The sequence below is a fragment of the Abramis brama genome, assembly GCF_963993115.1.
Source record: "Abramis brama genome assembly, chromosome: 5".
Classification (NCBI taxonomy): domain Eukaryota; kingdom Metazoa; phylum Chordata; class Actinopteri; order Cypriniformes; family Leuciscidae; genus Abramis; species Abramis brama.
The window spans coordinates 39124920-39146470 of NC_139967.1; the positions used below are offsets into that span (position 1 = coordinate 39124920).

The 21551-nt window shown below is 36.1% G+C and overlaps 2 protein-coding genes across 3 annotated transcripts; one reads left to right on the forward strand and one right to left on the reverse strand.

The window, feature by feature from the left end:
• Positions 1-663: 663 nt before the first annotated feature.
• Positions 664-11211, forward strand: tmem150ab (transmembrane protein 150Ab). Of its 2 annotated transcripts, none has more exons than XM_084113532.1 (8): positions 664-720; positions 2597-2847; positions 2973-3020; positions 3360-3446; positions 3579-3646; positions 4600-4727; positions 4844-5021; positions 6568-11211. In XM_084113532.1, the coding sequence occupies exons 2-8, from the start codon at positions 2783-2785 to the stop codon at positions 6876-6878; spliced, it is 885 nt and encodes a 294-aa protein (XP_083969658.1). In that variant the 5' UTR covers positions 664-720; positions 2597-2782; the 3' UTR covers positions 6879-11211. The 2 variants fall into 2 exon arrangements, with proteins under 2 accessions (XP_083969658.1, XP_083969659.1); XM_084113533.1 differs by having other exon boundaries at positions 670-780.
• Positions 11212-16759: 5548 nt separating this feature from the next.
• On the reverse strand, positions 16760-21315 carry LOC311083813 (uncharacterized protein). Its single transcript, XM_084115555.1, has 3 exons — positions 21218-21315; positions 18642-18761; positions 16760-18038 (listed from the first exon to the last, which is right to left on the reverse strand). Exons 1-3 carry the CDS (start codon positions 21218-21220, stop codon positions 17841-17843), a joined length of 321 nt encoding a protein of 106 aa, XP_083971681.1. The 5' UTR covers positions 21221-21315; the 3' UTR covers positions 16760-17840.
• Between the last annotated feature and the right edge of the window lie 236 nt (positions 21316-21551).

Consider the following 21551-nt stretch of genomic DNA (forward strand, 5'->3'; position numbering starts at 1 on the left):
ATATGAAAGATGTGACAGAAACAGTAAGTTCTGCACAGAAATACTATTCAATATACAACGACTAGGATAAATATGGGCAAGAATGAATAAATAAATGTAAATAAAATAAAATGAAAATGAAATAAAAAAATAAATGCCCACATACTTTTATGTATATACCATATATTTTATAGCTTCTGGACAATTCAGTCTTCAAACATATGGTGTGGTGGCAAATTATTTTTCAGAACTAGAGTGCGAAACCAAAATATACACAGCGTGACCGATTCTCGAACGAATGTAGGCTATCTAATGAGCCTGTACTTTTTAGTGAATCAACAGCTTTTTACAGTCTATGGTCAACAGCATGCATACCGCGCAACTAGTGAAGTCCGAATATCGAAGGAATGACTCACGAGCCGGTGAATCAAAAAGCATGATGAGTCAGAGCGGTTACTGAATTCATCTGAATTACTCACTTGAATCGCAAATACATTTTTATTTGTATGTGTGTGAGTATGTATACATTTGGATTCAAAGTCTAAATTTAATTTATAAAAAAAAGGACAAGAAGGAAATTGTTTTGTAAATTATTGCCAAGAACAACATACTCTGTATCAGATTTAACCCATTTAACCCCATAGAAATACTGTGGAGGCGCAAAGGGAGATGAGGGCGCCCTCTGTTGATGAAGACTCAGACTGCAAAGGCAGCATCCGGTCAGGAGCCGCGGGGCCTGCGGTAGGATCATGCTTTTACATATCAAAACATAATATCTCAGTAATGACACACTAATATACGGTAGGTCAAATGCCGTAGAAACACATATGCTGCGTGTGTAGGTACACAAATACGTAGAGAAGGAGATTTTAGCCGTTTTATAAAGTTGTTTACTTGCAATAGCATCTGCTGCTGGATAGCTTGCAAGCTACACGATGTTGAGTTTTATCTTTTAAAAATTGTTGTTTAGTTATTATTTACTGTCATTTCGTTCTATTAGTCCGTATACCGTAGTTATAATTGTAAACATTTATCTGGTTAGTTTTGTCGTACTGTATTTGCTGATGTGACATTGAGACTGATTTGGACTGAAGGGGACATTATTAGTACGGCTGTTGGTCTGACTTGTGCTTCAGAGGATCTTTCATCTCAGATTAACCGATTACAAATCTACCTGACGTCTTTCGTGGACGTGCCATAACCATATTTAAGTATATGAAGTCTGTGTAACTTAAATAAGAGCTCACCCCACAATGATAATATCGTATAATAACAATAGTTTTATTATTTGTTAATACAACTGCGAAGTTTTTGTCTTTATACTCCACGCTTTATGTGGGATTTACATTGTGCTTCAAGAGAGTTAACTCCTCGGCGAAATAATGTGCATTGCATATTTTCAATATTAATGAGTCATACATTTTTATTTCATAACTATTACTGTACACATGCTGAGTGTCATCACTGTGGCTTGTTTGTAATTTTAGCATATGGGGTCATTCTGTGTCAACTCAACCAGATATAATATAACATTTTGTTCTGGTGAAAGAAATACATAAATGGAGAAGAAAGCCTAAATATTACATTTCATGAATGTATAGTTACCGAGTAATTCACTGTTTTGTAGAGGGGGGTCAAAATGACAATTTTTACATGGGATTTGGTGCCAATTTACAGGCTGTAAAAATTACTTTAGAAAGATGGCAGCTTCATTGTTTTATTTTACACGGAGATTGGTAGGTCTATTAGTTAAATCTGTCAATCTTTTTTGCTGTATATGCCAACGGAGACAGATCAAAAATGGTAAAGAAGCACTTCTTGTGTTTTTTTGCCCCAAGTTTGCATCAAGAAGTATTAAAGATATCTTAATATACTTTTAATATCTGGTTCTTAAAGTCATCATGAAATCAAAATTTACCCTATTTACTTTGTTAGCGTACATTACTAGTCTTCAATTAATCCGTGCAAGATAATACACAGAAAAAGATGTTTGTTGTGAATCAAAATCTGAACATTTGCTCCCGCTCTGAAATGGCGTTTCTTCTCTGATGAAGTCAGTTTGATGGCTTGGCTTGAATATCCTTTACCACTCCCCTCTTTTTCTATGAGCGAGAGATAGAGAGCATGATAGCATGACCTTTTCTTTTGGTATCTTCATTTTAAAGGCCCTCTATGGCTCAATACCGGAGATATGGAGATACTGTCACCTTTGGCATATAATACAGCAAAAATTGCTTAAGTAAACATATTTTACTAATAGACATACCAATCTCTGTGTAAAAATAAACTACTGATGCTGCCATCTATTTGGCTCCAAATTTTGTAAAAATTGCCATTTTGACTCCCTGTACAAAATAGTGGATTACCCTGTAAATATGCACTAATTACATTTAATATTTTGGCTTTCATCACTATTTATGTTTGTCTTTCTTCAGAAAAACTAAGAAATGAGCTGGGAAAGTTTCCGAAATTTGGTTGATTTGACATGGAATGACCTACGAAGAGTGTCTCAATTCAATTGTCTCTACATTGATAACTGTATTTCAGTAATATTGCAGCTTTGTGGCGTATAATCTTTGCAATCATCTGTTATCAGTGTATTGTGTTTTTAAACTAGATATTGATGGTTGTTGGCAATCTGCGAGCCTCCAGATGTAGTTGAAGGAGCATCACGTTGCCCCCCCGCTGGTCCACACACCCCCACACTGCATGGCTTCACTTGCTGGTGTCTCACACCGTCTCTCCATAAGCCCCGTCCTGCACACCCTCATGCGGGGGTCTCAGGCGTCTCACAGACTGACCAATGACTGCCTGGATTGTTCTGCCTGTCAGCCTGTCTGCCTTCTCCATCACAGGGATATGGATTGTGTGAGTGTTTAAGTGAAGGAGAATTGCGTTTAATCTCAACTGTTTATTTGTTTAGCTGATATACTGTACATTCAGACAAGTCATGTACTTATTGCAAATAATCATTAAAATGTTTTGTTTTCTAGTTACGCCATGGCAGTAATGAACCACCATGTCTGTCCTGTTGAGAACTGGTACGTTAACCCTATAAAAAATTATATACTGCTATAAAGATCTTATTAACATACAAGCTATCTGAATTTAATGTCACTTTTTGGCCAAATAAATGTCATTTTCTGCTCAGTGCGAGGTGCTTCGAGGAGTCATTTAAGCCTGATGTATCAAATATGAAACTAGAAATAAATAAATAACACCACACAAACATATGCAAACCTTTTTTTGAATATTTTGTTTAAACATTTAGCAAAATAAGGACTATAATTGCATATGTCAGGATTTACAGGGTTAAATCCCAAATCCTAAAGTCACCACATACTGTTGTTAACTTTTATGCTTGATTCTTTATATAATAGGACATACAATTTGACATGTACAGAGGAAACAGCTAAGAGGGGCTTCCCAAAGTCCTGCTGCACTCTTCAAGACATCCCCCTCATTAGGTAAAATATTACTTTGAATTTATCTGGAAGACCACAAAATGACCACATGTTCAAGATGCCTCCTTAGTAGTACTGGTTTCCAACTTATCAAGCATCAGTTGTCTAATATCTGGTTTTCTACTCTTTTGACAGTAAATGTGGTTGCTATCCACCAGAGAGCTGTCTCTTCAGTTTGATAGGCAATGTTGGGGCATTTATGGGTAAGATTTACTGTTTGAAAATAATGTTGTAAAGTTTTTCTTGTTCGAAGCAGAGACCAGTGAGACAGTCGGGATCGCGTTCAACTCAAGTTATTCTTTATTGAGAACTCCGCCGCACGCGGCTGTAGAAACGTCCAACATGATCAGTCTGAGGGAACTTTACATGGTATCTTATAGGCCATTCAGTGGGCTGTCCTTAAAGGTGCTGAACTTACACACAGCCTTAGAGATGACTACTGAATCTAATCATCTAAAGACAATAGAGGCAATTACCCCCAACTGAGATAATGGTACCCCCCAAATTGTATAAATAACACATGGTCACGAGAACGAAGACTTTGTAACATTCACATATAGTTCAACTCTGAGTAGGAAGATTAAAGACTTCCCCAAAAGGTATAAACAACAAATGGTCACGAGAGCTAAGACTTTGTAACCTTCACACACAGTTCAACACTTAGTTGGAAGATCAAAGACTAACAAAACCCCTTCAAAGGAAACTGTTAAATCTAATCAGTAAATGGATGCCCTCATGTTCACCTTGAATGCTCAATACAGTATAGTTCACCTTAGTTTTTTTATGTGATGTTATGTAGGGAAATAGGATCAGCAGATCTAAAAACATATTCTTAAATTTTAACCCTTCAATAACTAAACTAAATAAACTTATTTTTAAAGCCGAACTTTTGTTGATTTCCTAATCTCGGCCTGTATTACAGAAACATCTAATTTAGAAGCCTATCCAATCTGTTTAGTAACCATAATTTCACTTAAGAAATATAACTTTTTCAAGTCTTAAGTAAAAAAAATAAGATACGGCATTTCTGTAATGCAGCTCCTGTTCTTTAAATGTGTGTTTTATTTTTGGTCAATATTACTTCAGTTTGTCTTAGAAATGCACCTCTGTCAAAGGCAATGAATTATTATTATCATTTTGTAATGTGTCCCTGCAGTGGTTATGGTGTGCATGCTGCGTTATGCTCAAGTGATTGAACACAGCCATCATTGCTGGACCAACACAAGTTCTTTGGTGTCCGGCTGCATTAATGCCCTGGGTTTGGTCATGGTTGGGAACTTTCAGGTGAACATATGATAATAGACTCACAACTTTAGCCCGTTACATATAAATCTAAATAAACTTGCATTCTTCTCATAGTCTCACCCTCTCCATCTGTTTTCTTTTTTTTTTTTTCTCAGGTTGATCATGCCAAGACTCTTCATTATGTGGGAGCTGGTGTAGCTTTCCCTGCCGGCTTGTTGTTTGTGTGTCTGCAGTGCGTTCTGACGTACCGTATAGCAGAGACAGCGCTGGACTACTGGATGGCTCATGTGCGTGTGGCGCTCTCAGCTGGAGCTTTGGTATCGCTTGTCCTTAGTATCCTTACCAGGAGTTCATAAGTCATGATCTGATACATGAAACTCAATTTTGGATGAGTACATTTGAACATGAAGCAAACAGCCTAAAACACAGCGGCTTATTGCTTTTCAGTGGATGACAAAAGATACAATGTCCAGTAAATAAGTTTATTAGTAGAGTTTTCACAAATATTTCAGTAGTCCAATGCTGGTGAAATTTCACGGGTTGCAATACAAATTTCGATACTACAGCAAAAAAACATTTGATTTAAAAAGTAACATTAATGTTTAAATTAATACAAATTAATACACTAGTTAAATAGTTTTTCCAAGTAAATATTTAAGTAAACAAACTGAAATGTAAGCAAAATCCCAAAGTTATAATGCTGCTAGTAAAGGTAGGATAGGCAATAGCAAGCTAGCTTTGAAATCATGAGATCCCACCCACCCTTCACAACCACTCCCTTCTCTAAAGCCACGCCTCCTTCAAGACACATGAACGATCACAGCAGAGTCTGCAAAGCGTCATGTGATGAGAGACGGCATAACCTCATGTCTCAAAGCACATAAACATTACAATAATAATCTAAACTTAATCTAAACCCTGTCTGTGAAACCAGGCCTAACAGTACAAAAGATGAATACTTACATTACAGTTAACAAAGTTGGCCTAGCCTTGTTGTAAAACACATTTTTTTAATTCAATCTGTAACAGTCATATCACAATTATACAATTTACATGTTTCAGAGCAGTGTATATCCTTAAAGTGGTGGTTGATTATGATTTCAGTGTGTAATGTTGCTGTTTGAGCATAAACAACATCTGCAAAGTTACGACGCTCAAAGTTCAAAGCAAAGGGAGATATTTTCTTTTAAAGAAATTGCTTTTTAAGGACTGCAACAAACGGCTGGTAGGGACTACATGACATTGGTCCCGGGTTAGTGACATCACGTACCCTAAAATTTACGTAAGCCCTGCCCCCGGGAACACGATTTATAGATTATCATGACAGAATATGCTAATCAATGACTAGAAGATAACTACACATAAGTTACATTAATTCATCAACTAAATGTTGTTCAGAAATGTTGTCACTTCTTCTTGAGTCTCTCCATCTTTCTGACTCCGGTTTGAACATAAAAGGCTAAACGTTTTTCAAATTTTCAGTGCATGTCTGTGTGAGGTAATCAAATCTGCCAAGAACGAGCTGTTGTAGCTCCGCTCTCTGTGCCGGGAGCAGCAGCTCATTTGCATTTAAAGGGACAGACACAAAAAACGTGCGTTTTTGCTCACCCTCAAAAAGTGACAATTTTAACATCTGTGGGGTATTTTGAGCTAAAACTTCACATACACACTCTGGGGACATCAGAGATTTATTTTAAATCTTGTGAAAAGGGCATTATACCACCCCTTTTAAGATAAATCGTATGAAACACTATTCCCAACACCTCGGAGTCGGAACTCTTAAGTATTTTTTGAAATTTTCAGATCTTTGTTTTATAACCATATTTTTAATGCTGAAGGTTTGTGTGCCCATTCCTTAACATCATACTTCCCATTCAAGGTGGTATCTTCTTCGTCCATGAGAGTTTTGTTTTGCAGCACGCCGCAGCGATCTGTGAATGGGTCTTCACGGTGCTGGTCCTGGTGTACTACGGCACCTTCACCTATGAGTTTGGCACTGTCAACAGTGACACCATAATGGCAGCCTTAATGAAACGCAGTGAACATCTCCATCCGGGGTCAGCGGTCATCATGGGGGGTATCGGGAAGGGTGTTGCAATGGGATGTGGCGCCCGCAGTCTCAAGTCACCCGGTGGCAGCAGCACTTCTACACACCTCAACTGTACACCAGAAAGCATCGCCATGCTTTAGGGGTTAACCTCTATGGTATTCCCTCAGACCTCAGCGTATAGACTCAGAACTTTTCATCTGGCTCACAGATTTGTGAAACACTGGTACAAGCAATACAGAATTACAGTAAGTTTACAGACTTGCTGATTATAATCCAATGGTTATGACCATTCGGTTGTAACTAAGGTATTTTGCATGATATTTTGCATTCATGTTTTAGATAACTCAAAGTACAGCCCCAGTAACCAGCACAGGCGATTCCTGCCTCTGATAAATGGGAATGTTTCAATTTACTCTGTTCAGACTGCAATAACTCATCTCTTAAGGTGCATTCACACTGACAGCGATTAAATTGTTCAGGGTCAACAAGTTAACTGTTGGTTGCTAGTAGTATTTCAGCATCAGGAAATTTTATACAGTGCTGCAGGGATGACGTATTTTTGTAGGCCAAAACTCGGAAACGAGTTAGCATTTTAGCACTTCCGGTTCCATTGTCCCGAAAGTCCATTGGGTTTTTGCTTAAACACCTGAAAAGGGTCTGTGGTTTAACTCAAGATACTTTCATGTTTTTCCCTTGTGATTTTATTTGTCTTGGAAAAGGCTATTGCTAACAAGTGGCTAAATGGCACTACAGAAGTTGTCAGAGACACTAAACGTCAACAAACCGAACAAGTAAAGTCACTAGCCCATTTTATCATCCTCGTGTTTATAATCAAGGAATGTTTTAAAAAAAAAAAAATGTTTTTAAAAAGACGTTGTTAGAAGCTAAGTGATGGTAATTTTTGAAGTCGTCACCGTGGCGTTTTTTGCTTAGAGCCTACGTTTAGCTTTTTACTTCTGGTGATTGTATTTATTTAGGCTTCAAAGTTCATACAAATTGTGTTCATTGCGTTTGTTGGTCACAGAGTTTATTTTCTCCAATACTCCAAAATCCAATGGAAAAATCCTTGGTTGCTTCTTGTCCTTCAAAAATATGCCATCACTGCAGTGCTCTATTGGTAGTTGGTGCACTGAATCTCTGCTCTTGCATAAAGTTTCGAAAAACTAATGCAATTTATCGCAACTGTCTCTGACGCTCATGTCGTCATAAATCTCCAACTCTCATTGGACATCAGTGACTTTGGTCGCTTTGTCTTTGTCAGTGTGAATCTGTTACATACCTGCCAGCAATACAAAGACACTCGTTTAGACAAAGAAGATAATTGGCTAAACCCATCCAACCTTCCGTAACCCGTTTAATCTGTAGAAACTGTGATTACACAACAGGTCAAGCCATCACTGTAGCAGTGGAGATGTTAAGTCAGTCGCACCAGCCTTTGCTGCCAATAGTTGGGTTGGAATGAGGTTTAGGAACAGTTTATGTATTCATTTCAAGTGCTGACAGCTTAGTTTGATCTATGGCATCGTATCGGCATGACATCAGGTGTTGTGGACCTTCTGTCCTATAGCTCTGGATACATTGTGGCTGTACTGAATAAGATTTAAGTGCATCTCTGTGCAACCTTGTCAAACGTTTTGGTGCTTTTGCCAAGTTTTTTCATCACTTGATCCAAAAACTGCCCGCATTGATCTATTCCAGGTATCTTGCGAACAAATTCTAAACATTTCAGGAAAACAAGAAACAAGATTTTGTGACTATTATTCTGATGTTTTGTTTTAAGCACAGTCGTTTTTAGTCTATTTCACTTTTAGAAAAATAAGGCGATATTAATCAGTTTTCCAAAAGACTATGCGTCTGTATGACGAATTGAAAATGCTATATTTCAATTCTTTTGCGAACAAACGCAAAGTTTCTTAGAGGAAACCAACACACTTGCAAGAGAATGCAAAAGTTTTGTTTTTGGGGGGGAAATACATTGCGTTCCCACAAGAAACTTTGCATTCGCTCGCAAAGCTTTTGTGTTCTCTTGCAGAAGTTTTGGATTTACTCAGAAAACTGGTGATGGAGGAAAAACTGTTGCAATGCCTTTGCGAGCTAATGCACAGTTTCTCAGGGAAACACAATCCTTTTGCAAGAGAAAGCAAGTTTTGCAAGCGAACGCAAAGTTTCTCTCGCAAAAGCATTGAAAAGTTTTTTCTCCATTTTGTTTTTCATCACATAACTTGAATGCATGGCATTTCCATGAGAATCTTTGTATTTGCTCACAAAACTTAACTTGAACTGGAAAAAACTTGTGCTTTTTTGAGCAAGTGCAGAGTTTCTCAGGGAAAAGCAGTCATTTTGCAAGAGAACACGAACATTTTGCGAGCGAACCCAAAGTTTTTAAGGGGAATGCAATCGTTTTGTTTGCATTCTCTTTTAAAGTATCGCAAGCTTAATTTGCGAGGGAACGCAAAGGCACTGAATTTAAAGTTTTCCTCCCATCTCATATTTTTCCCATCACTTTTTTTAACTTAAGAAATATATCTATTTCAAAACAGGAAATGCTTTTTGCTACAGAAAATGCAGGCACGCTCTTATATCTGCATTTGAGATGAATGTTTAGATGGTGAAGCAAACTAATTGTTATTTATTTGGTGCTGTTGACTGCTGGTGTGCATCTCTCAGGAGTCAAACTATATTATTTGTACACTTTTCAGGTGGATTTGGAGATAGTTTTGTGTAATGAAGACATTGTTTGTTTCTCCAGCATGCCTATTCCTGTCACTTTGATATTAATCTAGCATCAAAACAGAATCGGAGGTCTTATCCACAGTCTTCTTTTAATGTATTGTTTTAAAACATTACTATTTTTAAATGATGTGCATTTGTTACGCAGAGCTGCTTGTAAGTGAATGCCTTTAGCTGAGTATAATATTGCATAGAATATCAGTACTGCGTTTGAGACTGTGGTCTAGTCAGTAATTATGAAATGAAGAAAGCTTCCTAATCAGCATCACACCATTGTTAACACCTCAGTTCCTACAAATCATTTAGTAATATATAGAATACTTTGAAAGAAATTATCATGTATTGGAAATGATGTAGTGCACTAAAGGGGAAACCTGAGTATTTTTTTTATTTAGTGGACCCAAAATGTGAAATCCTCCATAATAAGCTGTATTTTGCCTACACAGTATTTTTGTTTTTAGATATTGCTCATTTGAAAGCAAGAATTATTATAAAAACCAACGATAGTTGGTTTGGTTATGTATCGTATCTGTTTGTTTATAATTTATACGTTGTAATGCCAGACAATGAAACAATGCAATATTCAACTTCTGTTCAAGTACTTGCAAAATACCTCTATGAAAATTCAACTGTGGTGAGATGTTCACAGTTTCCTAAAGGAGCTGCTAAGACGTACGTTACAGAAATGTACTATTTATGTTGTTCCTGTTTTGTGTGAAAGGCCAAACTCAAACATCTGTAGATGCCCTGATGCCTCATAAAGCTCAGTCAAAATAATTATATTTATAAGAGTCCTCTTGATTATTCATAATTAAATGTACATTCTACACTGTCCGGCCAAAAAAAAAAAAAAAACCTCAAGTCTATAATTGAATCATTACGTTTCATATAACATCACAACATTTATTTCCATCAAGGGGTGCATCAGTTTTTGGTCAAGATCTTGTATTGACAATGCAGGAGTCAAGCACTCTGTAAAGTCTCCTCCAGCACATCCCAAAGACTTTCACTGAATTTAAGGTCTGGACTCAGAAGTGCCAATTCATATGTGAAAATGATTCTTCATGCTCCCTCCCAACCATTCTTTCACAATTTGAGCCTGAAGAATCTTGACATTGTCATCCTGGAATATGGCCATGATGTGTCTTCCTACATTGTTGTTTAAGATATGAAAAGCTACACACTCTATCAGTTGGGGTTAGAAGAACTGTATCCAAACATATAACATGCTAGAAACATAATAATCACTGTGATAATGATCCAATCATAGACTCTCAAGCACTTGCCTATTTAAATCCAAAAATGACTTTTATTTGTGGGCTGACAGTGTATGAGAACATCAGTGCAGCTGTTTGAATAAGGCCCTGATCACCTCTTAGGCTAATTACTTTTCGTTGAATGGGAACTTCACAAATTAATGTGTCAAAATGAAAAGACTTTCTAAAAACAGTTTTTGTTTAGAAGACAGATTGTCTGATAACCTTGTGAAATTGAAACTGAAATACCTGTTCAAACTGCAACTTTCTATTGAATTATGACCCATTCTGTACATTTCCTTATCTTTCACAAGGGTTTTGTTTTGTGAAATCAAATGTACCTTGAGAGACACTGTTCACTCAGAAAACTGTTTGCTGCTAGTATCAAACTGTTTACAGCAGCTATGTCATGTTTAATATATAATTTAGGTAACCATTAAAACCACTTAAAAAATGCAAAATAAATAATATTTCAGACACCATACAAGTGATATTCTGCAATGCCTCCTATAGTAATTTTTGGTAAAACTGGTTTCTTGAACATGGCAATTAGTTCATTATACTCAAATGGCCTCCACAGTCACAGATTTCAATCCAACAGAGCACCATTGGGATGTGGTGGAACGGGAGATTCACATCATAGATGTGCAGTCAACAAATCTGCAGAAACTGTGATGATTTCATGTCAATATGGACCAAAATATCTGGGGAATGTTTCCAGCACCTTGTTGAATCTGTCACTGATAATTAAAGCATTTGTTGGACCACTACCTCCCATATCGGATTGAGACCTAGGGAATTTGGAGGCCAAGACAACACCTTGAACTTTTTGTCATGTTCCTCAAACCATTCCTGAATCATTTTTGAAGTGTGGCTGGATGCTTTATGCTGCTGAAAGAGCCTACTGCTATGAAGGGATCTGCAACAGACTTTATCTAGGTAGTACATGTCAAAGTAACATCCACATGAATGCCAAGGTTTTCAAGCAGATCATTGCCTCCACAGGCCTGCCTTCTTCCCATAGTGCATCTTGCTGTCATCTCTTCCCTAGGTAACCGACACACACCCGACCATCCACCTGATCTAAAAGAAAACGTGATTAATCAGACCAGGCGATCTTCCACTGCTCCATGGTCCAGTTCTGATGCTCATGTGCCCATTGTAGGTGCTTACGGTAGTGGACAGGGGTCATCATGGGCACTCTGACTGTGACTACGCAGCAAACTGCACTGAAAAAAATGTGGAGTGACATTTACTTAAAAAAAGCTAGGCAACTTTTTCCACACAGAAAGTGCTTGTAATCTTTACTCGGGCTATTTCAATTAGTAATTAATTGTAAAAGTAATTAAATTGAACAAATTATAATTGAGTAATAATTAATCAAATTAATTCCTTAAAAGTTAACCATTTAAAATGAGTAAAATTTACAAAATATCTTTTATTGCCAACATTGAAGACACCTGGTGTTAACAAGCAGAATCACTGAAGGAGAAAACCATAATTAAAGTCACCATTGTGGAGATCAGTGTGTGTTTTAGTTGGGCTCCTGACCCTAAAGTTAAATTATTAATTTTAAGGTTCGTTTGGCTGCTGTACATGAGTTATAACAGCCAGATGAACAAATAGAAAAGGTGATCTGATGGTGTTGGTTGTGTTTTAACATAATCATAATTTCACAATCATTAGACCTGAATCACTGAACTCATATAGAGTCCAATTTAGTTATATTAATTATAGCAGCACTGTCCTTGTACGGCAGAATATTTGTAACTTTTACAATGTAAACAAAAATAATTTCCAAAAAGTTTCTCTTTTATAAAAAAAAGAGACACACAGACATCAATAATCAGCCTGTGAATCTCAACAATGGTGACATTTATAAAGCATGTTGCAGTGCATTCTGGGTGCCACCAATCAAAACTCATTCATGGCTCCCATCATGCATTGCTGCATGAATAAATAATGAGCTTATGATCAGAGGTGATCTGTTTGTCACCATTGCTGAGATTCATACGCAAAATCTTGATGTGTGTGTGTGTGTGCCTATAAAAAGTGTGTATAGATAGATAGATAGATAGATAGATAGATAGATATATAGATATAGATATAGATATAGATATAGATATAGATATATATATATATATAGATTCCAATTCATGAGTTAGGTGAACTATATTAGAAATCCAAAAATCAATTAAATAAAATATATATATATATATTTTATTTAATTGATTTTTGGATTTCTAATATAGTTCACCTAACTCATGAATTGGACTCTATATGAGTTCAGTGATTCAGGTCAAATGATTGTGAAATAATGATTATGTTAAAACACAACCAACACCATCAGATCACCTTTTCTATTTGTTCATCTGGCTGTTATAACTCATGTACAGCAGCCGAACAAAACTTAAAGTTAATAATTTAAGGGTCAAGAGCCCAACTAAAACACACACTGATCTCCACAATGGTGACTTTAATTATGGTTTTCTCCTTCAGTGATTCTGCTTGTTAACACCAGGTGTCTTCAATGTTGACAATAAAAGATATTTTGTAAATTTTACTCATTTTAAATGGTTAACTTTTAAGGAATTAATTTGATTAATTATTACTCAATTATAATTTGTTCAATTTAATTACTTTTACAATTAATTACTAATTGAAATAGCCCGAGTAAAGATTACAAGCACTTTCTGTGTGGAAAAAGTTGGCTAGCTTTTTTTAAGTAAATGTCACTCCACATTTTTTTCAGTGTGTGATGCACTGTGTGTTCTGACACCTTTCTATCAAGTTTTTCAGCAATCTCAGCTACGTTAGCTCCTCTGTGTGATCGGACCAGGCGGGCTAAAGCCTTCGCTCCCCACATGCATCAGTGAGCTTTGGGCCCTGATGTTGGTTCACTGGTTGTCCTTTGCGTCACTTTTGATATAACCACTGCATACTGGAAACACCCCACGTTTTGTCAGATCAGGTCTTTCCGCTTGTCCATTCCTGTCTCCAACACATGAAATTCCAGAACTGACTGTTTACTATATAAATATATATATATATAAAATTATATATATATATATATATATATATATATATATATCAGTTTTAGTCTGATTTAAAATTAAACTCTTAATTTAGAGTTTAACATTGAACTTGTTTAATATATATATATATATATATATATTAAACAAGTTCAATGTTAAACTCTAAGAGTTTAATTTTAAATCAGACTAAAACTGATCAAGATGTTTTTTAACCATTTAAAAATTTTAACTATGTAAAAGTAACACTTTGATAGATTGGATGGTGCCCTCTGCTGTCTATTCATGCACTTTGCATGTACAGTGTCTCACACACACACACACACACACACATACTCCTGGGGGTCTTTAACGGTTTAAATCACAAAATCACTCGTCAGGAAATTAGCACGTTATAATACTGTAGATAAAGTAATACTGTAGAAAAGTACTTTAGCATGGAATAGCTTTCCCCTTTGTTTTCTTTAAATGTTTACGCCATGTGGGTAAACTTAGACAGTTCTTTACAGGAAGAAGAGTCAGTGTTGTTCCACTCAATGTTAATGGCTTCAAACAGTTCATGAGTAGAAAAATGTCTCCCAGTTTGTTTGAGTTCAATGTGAGACCAAATATTCTCTATAGGGTTCAATCTGGACTTTGAAGAAGGCCAAAACATGAGCTTGATGGACTTGTTCTCAAGCCACTTCTTGGTTGTCTTTGGTATTTGGGCAGGAGCAATCCTATTTATAACGAAGCAAGCCATTCTGCAATATTCTCCTTTACTCCAAAGCATTAAATGACTATTCACAGTCAAGAAGCTCACCAATACCAGCTAAAAAGACTCCTCACACAATGACACGTCTTCCTCTTTGCTTCACTGTGGTAGAGATGCATTTATTATTATATTTCTCACCAGATTTTGAGTGTTTTATTATTTATTGAGCATTTATTATTATATTTCTCACCAGAAGACACCGCTCGGGAATATCACCATGCAATGCCTGTTTCATTGTGATTCATCATAATTCTGCTGAACCACTCTAAATCAAACTTCCCATATTCTGCCAAAAACTTCATCCTGTCTTTGATGTTTTTCAAAGACAGCAATGGCTTTTTATGTAGTGCATTTGCTTAAATTTTGATAACTGGTTAAGAAAAGTAAAAGCTTAGTTTAGGTATTGGGCTTGGGCCAAATTTTGTATTATTATTATTTTTTTTTAAAAAATTTTACCAGGAGTAAATATATATATATGAAACTATAATTATAACAGAATTCCTTTTACTGCCCCTTTCTCTCTCTCCACACACACATACACCATACGTGTGTGTGTGTGTATATATATATATTACACCCCTTACATTTCAGCAAACATTTTAGTATATCTTCTCAAGGGACAATACTACAGAAATGAAACTTGGATATATTTTAGAGTAGTCAATGTGCTGCTTGTATAGCAGCATATATTTGCTGTCCTCTGAAAATAACTCAACATACAGCCATTATTGTCAAAATAGCTGGCAACAAAAGTGAGTACACCCTAAGTGATAATAGCTGTACGTCATTTAACCACGCAAAGCCACATTCATCATGTTCATGTTTTTGTCTGCTTGAGAGGACCATACAAATTTGTGTATCTTGTTTTAGAGCAGTTCAAATGTGTGCTTCGAGTACAATTCTCTCATAATGACCACTGCATGTTCAACATGGCACCTCATGGCAAACAACTCTCTAAGGATTTGAGAATTAGAATTGTTGCTCTCCACAAAGATGGCCTAGGCTATAAGAAGACTGGTAACACCCTGAAACTGAGTTACAGTACAGGCCAGGGTCATACAGAGGTTTTCCAAGACGGGTTCCACTTGGAAATGGCCTCGCGAGGGTCAGTCAAAGAAGTTGAGTCCTCTTGCTGTGCGTCAGGTGCAGAAGCTGGCTTCAAAAAACAGACGCATGAGTGCTGCCAGCATTGCTTAGAGGCTGCAGAAGCGGAAGGTCAGCTTGTCAGCGCTCAGACCATACACCACACACTGCAACAAGTCGGTTTGCATGGCCGTTTTCCCAGAAGGAAGCCTCTTCTGAAGCTGGCTCACAAGAAAGCCTGCAAACAGTTTGCTGAAAGCAACCTGTCCAAGAGCATGAATTACTGGAACCATTGTCCTGTGGTCTGATGAGACTAAGATAAACTTGTTTGGCTCAGATGGTGTCCAGAATGTGTGGCGACGCCCTGGTAAGGAGTACCAAGAAAATTGCCTACAGTCAAGCATGGTGGTGGTAGCATCATGGACTGTGGCTGCATAAGTGCTGCTGGTACTGGGGAGCTGCGCTTCATTGAGAGAAACATGGATTCCAATATGTACTGTGACATTCTGAAGCAGAACATGATGCCCTCCCTTCAGAAACTGTGCCGAACGGCATGATAACGACCCCAAACACACTGCCAAGTATATATATATATCATGTTTACATAGAAAACAGTGAAAAATCAGCACAGTGGAATACAAAAATATATTCTGAACAACCCCTTATTAGTCTCCTTCTTTGTTTTGCTTTCTCAGAAAGGGGATAAAAATAGAGTTGAATGTTTGTATTGAATATCTTCCTCAACACAAAGTTAAAATCATTTCAGAGCAAGGCGATTCTTTGTAAATGTCATATTGCATGATTTTGTATTTATATTTTGACCACTAATATTAAAGTTTATTTACATATAATATGCCAGTAGACTATGAAAATACTGTTAAATATTAAAATTGTGAAATTTAGCCTTTATCTGAACAATATACAGTCACAAAAGCAAAAAGAAAAAAATTACTTCAAATGAATTGTAAGACTTATATTCAAATAGGTGCATTAAATATGTCAATGTTGCACGATAGAGGAAAGAGGAAACATTTTCGTTCTTTATGGAGCAACTAGACTGGGCTGCCTGACTCCTTGTGACATTGTTCATTCAAGTAAATGGAATGAACTGTGAACTGAGTTTCTTCATGAGAAGCACTGAAGTTATTTCAGTCATAACAGCAAATAATAGATTTCTGCATTTATTTTCACATTCATCAGAAATTAAATACAGTTTTTCAAACCATGATTATGACAGCGTGATGGTTTCCAACATTTAATGTGGTTGTGAACAAGAAACATTGTTAATGCTGATAAGTGCTTTTTATATACAATCTTTAGCCTCAAACAAAGCCTATCTTTAAGATAAGTCCTTTGTAATTATAGCAAAAACAAAAATGTGTGTGTGCTTCTTCCACTCTGCTGTATAGAATAAAAAGGATATGTGCACTTGACCTCAGAAAATGCCCTTACTTTCAATCACATCTCCTTGTGTTTACATACCAAACTATCAGCAGCACAATTTTCATGGGAATGTGTTTTTCTTGATAACCTTTCCTGCCAAGTCATGTTTATATGACAAAGTAAAAATAATGAGCTTAGAGCAAAAACGTACCCACAACCTGATTTTTCACTCACAACCGGAGTCTTTAAATCGTCGTCTTAATACAAACTTAAAACTACGGAGCTCCTAAGGGACATGGTGATGGAAAAATATGAGACGGGAGGAAAAAGAAAAAAAAAGATTTTACGTTCTCATCGCAAAAGTTTTGCGTTCCCAGAGAAACTTTGCGATCGCTCGCAAATAACTCAAAAAACATTTGCAAGAGAATGCAAAAGCATTGATAGAATTTCTTATAATTTAAGGAATAGTTCGCTTCAAAATAATAATTATGTCATCATTTACTCACCCTCAAGTTGTTTCAAACCTGTATGAATTTCTTTCTTCTGCTGAACACAAAAGAAGATATTTTGAAGAATGTCGGTAACCAAACAGTTAATGTACCCTATTGACTTCCATTGTATTGTTTTTCCTACAATGGAAGTCAATGGGGTTCATCAACTGTCTGGTTACCGACATTCTTCAAAATATCTTCCTTTGTTATCAGCAAAAGAAAGAAATTCATACAGGTTTGAAACAACTTGAGGGTGAGTAAATGATGACAGGATTTTCATTTTGAAGCGAACTATTCCTTTAAGTATGTTTAAACCTGAAAATGAGTCTAAACAAACAAACAGATTTGTCCCAGCAGTCTTCTGCAGTTGTTGCTATGGAATTTCTGTGGCGTTGTACACTTCTGAGTGACTGTGCCCTTCTGTTTCTTTAGTGACAAGCATGGCAACCACAACAGTGAATATAACAACAGCTGAAATCAGGACAGTGGCTACGAGTCCTTTATTAGCCCGCAGAAACTCCATCTTCTGGTTCCCTTTCTGCTTTGCTGCAGATTCCTTACAAATCTTTTTCTGAAATTGAAATGAAAATAGAACTGGATTTGAAGATTATGAACCTTTAACATGTAGTGTGTGAAGTGTGTAAAGTTATCGGTAACACTTTACAATAAGGTTCATGAGTTAACATTAGTTAACATGAACTAAGAATGAACAATACTTCTTCAGCATGTATTAATCTTAGTTAATATTAATTTCAACATTTACTAATATGTTAATAAAACCAAAGGTGCATGAATAAATAACATGAATAAATACAGTAACAAATGTATTGCTCATTGTTAGTTCATGTTAGTTAATACATTAACTAATGTTAACTAATGAACCTTATTGTAAAGTGTTACCACGTTATCCTTTAAGTTTCACAGAATACTGTGAGTAATAATGTTTATATGTTCAGTATACCAGTAATAGTATGCCTGTCACATCAATAAACACAAAGACTGTTCAGCTGTTTAGAGTTACACTCTTGAGATTTGGCACAAACCTTCAGCTCTTTTAGCAGGCTTAAATAAAAAGACATCCATATGTAATTGTAATATTTTAATAAATATAACATGATGTATTAATTCTAGATGTGACGTAAATCTTTATGTACTGTTCACTAAGGAGACTCACGGTGGACTGAGGTTTTTCAGCTTTTTGATTGACATTCTTGAGTTGTCCTTCCCCATTTACATTTTCCAGCATAGTGACTTTCACCTCCTCTGCCTCGCTCTCAGCAGTCTCAATTTTATCCTAAAACAGATCCAAATATTGACAATATTTAGGATGACATGCTTCGCTATGAATACAACATTCTGCATGAAAGTACTCTGCTTCTCATTTGCTTTAAATACATGAAAAACTTTTTTGAAATCAGTTAACATGATTTATTTATGACAGAATTAAGTTGAATAATGCAAAAAAAAAAAAAAAAAAACATGATTAGGAAACAGGAATAGTTTGGGATTTGCCGTAACCATAGGTGTAGTTAATGTCATTAAAGCTGCAGCCCGTAGTTTTTCCTCTTTGTCGCCATCTCTGTTCGAAATCTGCAATTGCCATTATTCGCGGAATTATCAACTTTACGTGGGTTGTGCCTCGGCACGGCACAGCGTGGATGAATCCAATGTTTTTAGGAGAATTTGCGGCTGTGTGGATACTGTCATTCGCAATCACAGATTCTACTTTTTGGAAGTATGACCAATATAATAATTTTCACTGGAAAATGTTATCTGAACAAATAAGTAACATCCACTTTTGTTCTGACCAACTAAGGGAAAAAAAGCAGTAAATCGCGCCGATTAAATCTAACGATCGCTTAACATATCAAGTCAAACCGTGCAAATTATACTTTGTTTTCAAATTGTTAATGTTAACAACATCAGCATTGCGTGACTACATTTAATGCCCTTCCGATATTATCCTTGTTTTCGCATGGGCCGGTTGCAGTCTCTTTTTTTCTGTAGCCACTCCGAAGTCCGAAGTCTTTTGCATTTTACAACGGTTGAATCTCCAGTTGTCACTGGTGATTGTCGTTTGAACCTTTCTGGATCCGCCATCAAATTGATAAGTTTAATTACATCAAGTGCTGTGAGAAAAGGCTATAAATCTCCACCTCCAACATCTTCACACGCAGCATAGCCTACTAGCCGAGACTCCTTCTTTATGTGTACAGATGTGACGTAATGACGCAATGACATGCTTGAATTTCCCGTGGAAATCCACCAGTACCACTGGAATTAAAAACATTATTACAAGCTTACCGTTTTGAATCGAGCTAAGGCAAGCAGATAGTTTTGAACACTGGCTGGTTATGTACTTGCTCAAACATTTATTTTGGATGATTTTTAACCCAAAAAAGTTACGGACTGCAGCTTTAACTATAGGCATGATCCACTAAGTCTCACATTTTGTGTACAGTATATATTATTTGATCATTTAAACTAACAAAACCTTGTTTGTGTAATGTTTTGTTTGTAAACTGTGCTTGTGTCTTCACTGAAAAAAATTTGGAGTAGGATTTACTTGAAAAAAGCTAGGCAACTTTTTCCACTCAGAAAATGCTAGTAAATTTACAAAGATTTGCCAAGTAAAAACCTAAACATATTTATCAGTAGCTTTAATTAGAAATCTTTACGTTAAATTTACTTGGAATATGGAATTAAGTAAACTTTACTTAACCTAGTTAAGTGAAAGTGACAAAGAAAATAAGTAATTTTATCTTGGCTAGTTAAAGGTTGATTAATATCGATTTAGTTGAAATTTCCTTTGCATTACATTTGACTCAAACAATAATATTGAATTATACCAGTCATTTATAGTATGTGCTTTACTTAGATTATCTAAGTAATTTATACTACATCATGTCAGATGTTAAGCATCATGTGAATGCAAAGACCTCAATACTTGGTAGACAATACACAATGACGGTAACATTTGATGGATCATTTTTGTGTTTGAATGTGTCATTTTGAGCAGAAAATTTACTCGAAATGTCACAAAATGGCAAGTTACTAATCCTGACAACAAAAGCAATGATAAAACAGTGTAAATACAGCTGGAAACCAGTGAAAAATGAACCTCATTAATTATTCAAGGTCCAGTGCATGATGGGAACCCCAGTATCAGAAAAGTTGAGTAATTTTTACTTATTTTATTGAGTTGATATTTACGCTTTCATTTCTACTCGCTTGAATTAAGTACTGATATGGAATTTACTTAGTTTTTTTAATTCTTGCCTGAACTAACTTTTTCATGTAAATTACATTGTTGTTTTTTTCAGTAGTATTTACTTCACCAAAAAATCATTTTTTACAGTGTTGATGAAATGACATCTGTAATTATATTTTGTATTTATTGCAATGATGTTTATACATTTTAAGTGTGACTTAAATGTCATTTTAGGGCCACTGTATTTCCATAAATGGTGCATATATTTGCAATAATCTTCCCTGTCAGATGATAAGTGCATGACTTTACTGCATAACTGTCTGATAAGCTACTGTTTGGCCTACATATGAACAAAAGTGAAAACACAGCCATTGATTGTAGATCAAGACAAAGTGCATTATATATTTTGTTGCATAACATGACATAGTAACCTTTTAAAAAGTTCTACCATTTACTGGAATGTTAGACAAATAGGTTACACCTTGGAACAAAGACAACTGTACGCTGAATATTTTTCTTATTTGAATGCATAAACTCACCATACTGCAGCAATATCGTGCTGGAGCCTGTGTTTGTGCGTGATCCTGAAGATACAGAAAGAGTGAGTGAAAACTCAGGTGAAGTAAGAGCAAAGTCCGTATATGGCACGCCAAGAAGGCGTGCGGATCAAGGCTCCTCCTCACTCCACTTTAAAGCACTTCCTCCTTTATTTGCTTTAGTGTATCCACTTCAACTAATCACTGGGTGTTTCACTGAAACAGACAGGCCATAAATAATCAGGTCATTTTTAGGAAACATTGCCATTTGTGCCAGCATTTCATTTGAAAAGGTTCCTGTTGGATTTTCAAGAAGTCAAACGTTCTCACCTCAGTC

What these genes read in the sequence shown, in the direction of transcription:
- tmem150ab (XM_084113532.1), top strand. Translation starts at nt 2,783, where the DNA reads ATGACTGCCTGGATTGTTCTGCCTGTCAGCCTGTCTGCCTTCTCCATC. An exon ending in ATCACAGGGATATGGATTGT is followed by an intron (nt 2,848 to 2,972) that starts GTGAGTGTTTAA and finishes TTTGTTTTCTAG; the next exon opens with TTACGCCATGGCAGTAATGA. An exon ending in TTTGGTATCGCTTGTCCTTA is followed by an intron (nt 5,022 to 6,567) that starts GTATCCTTACCA and finishes TTCCCATTCAAG; the next exon opens with GTGGTATCTTCTTCGTCCAT.
- LOC311083813 (XM_084115555.1), bottom strand. An exon ending in CTGAAAAACCTCAGTCCACC is followed by an intron (nt 18,039 to 18,641) that starts GTGAGTCTCCTT and finishes TTTCAATTTCAG; the next exon opens with AAAAAGATTTGTAAGGAATC.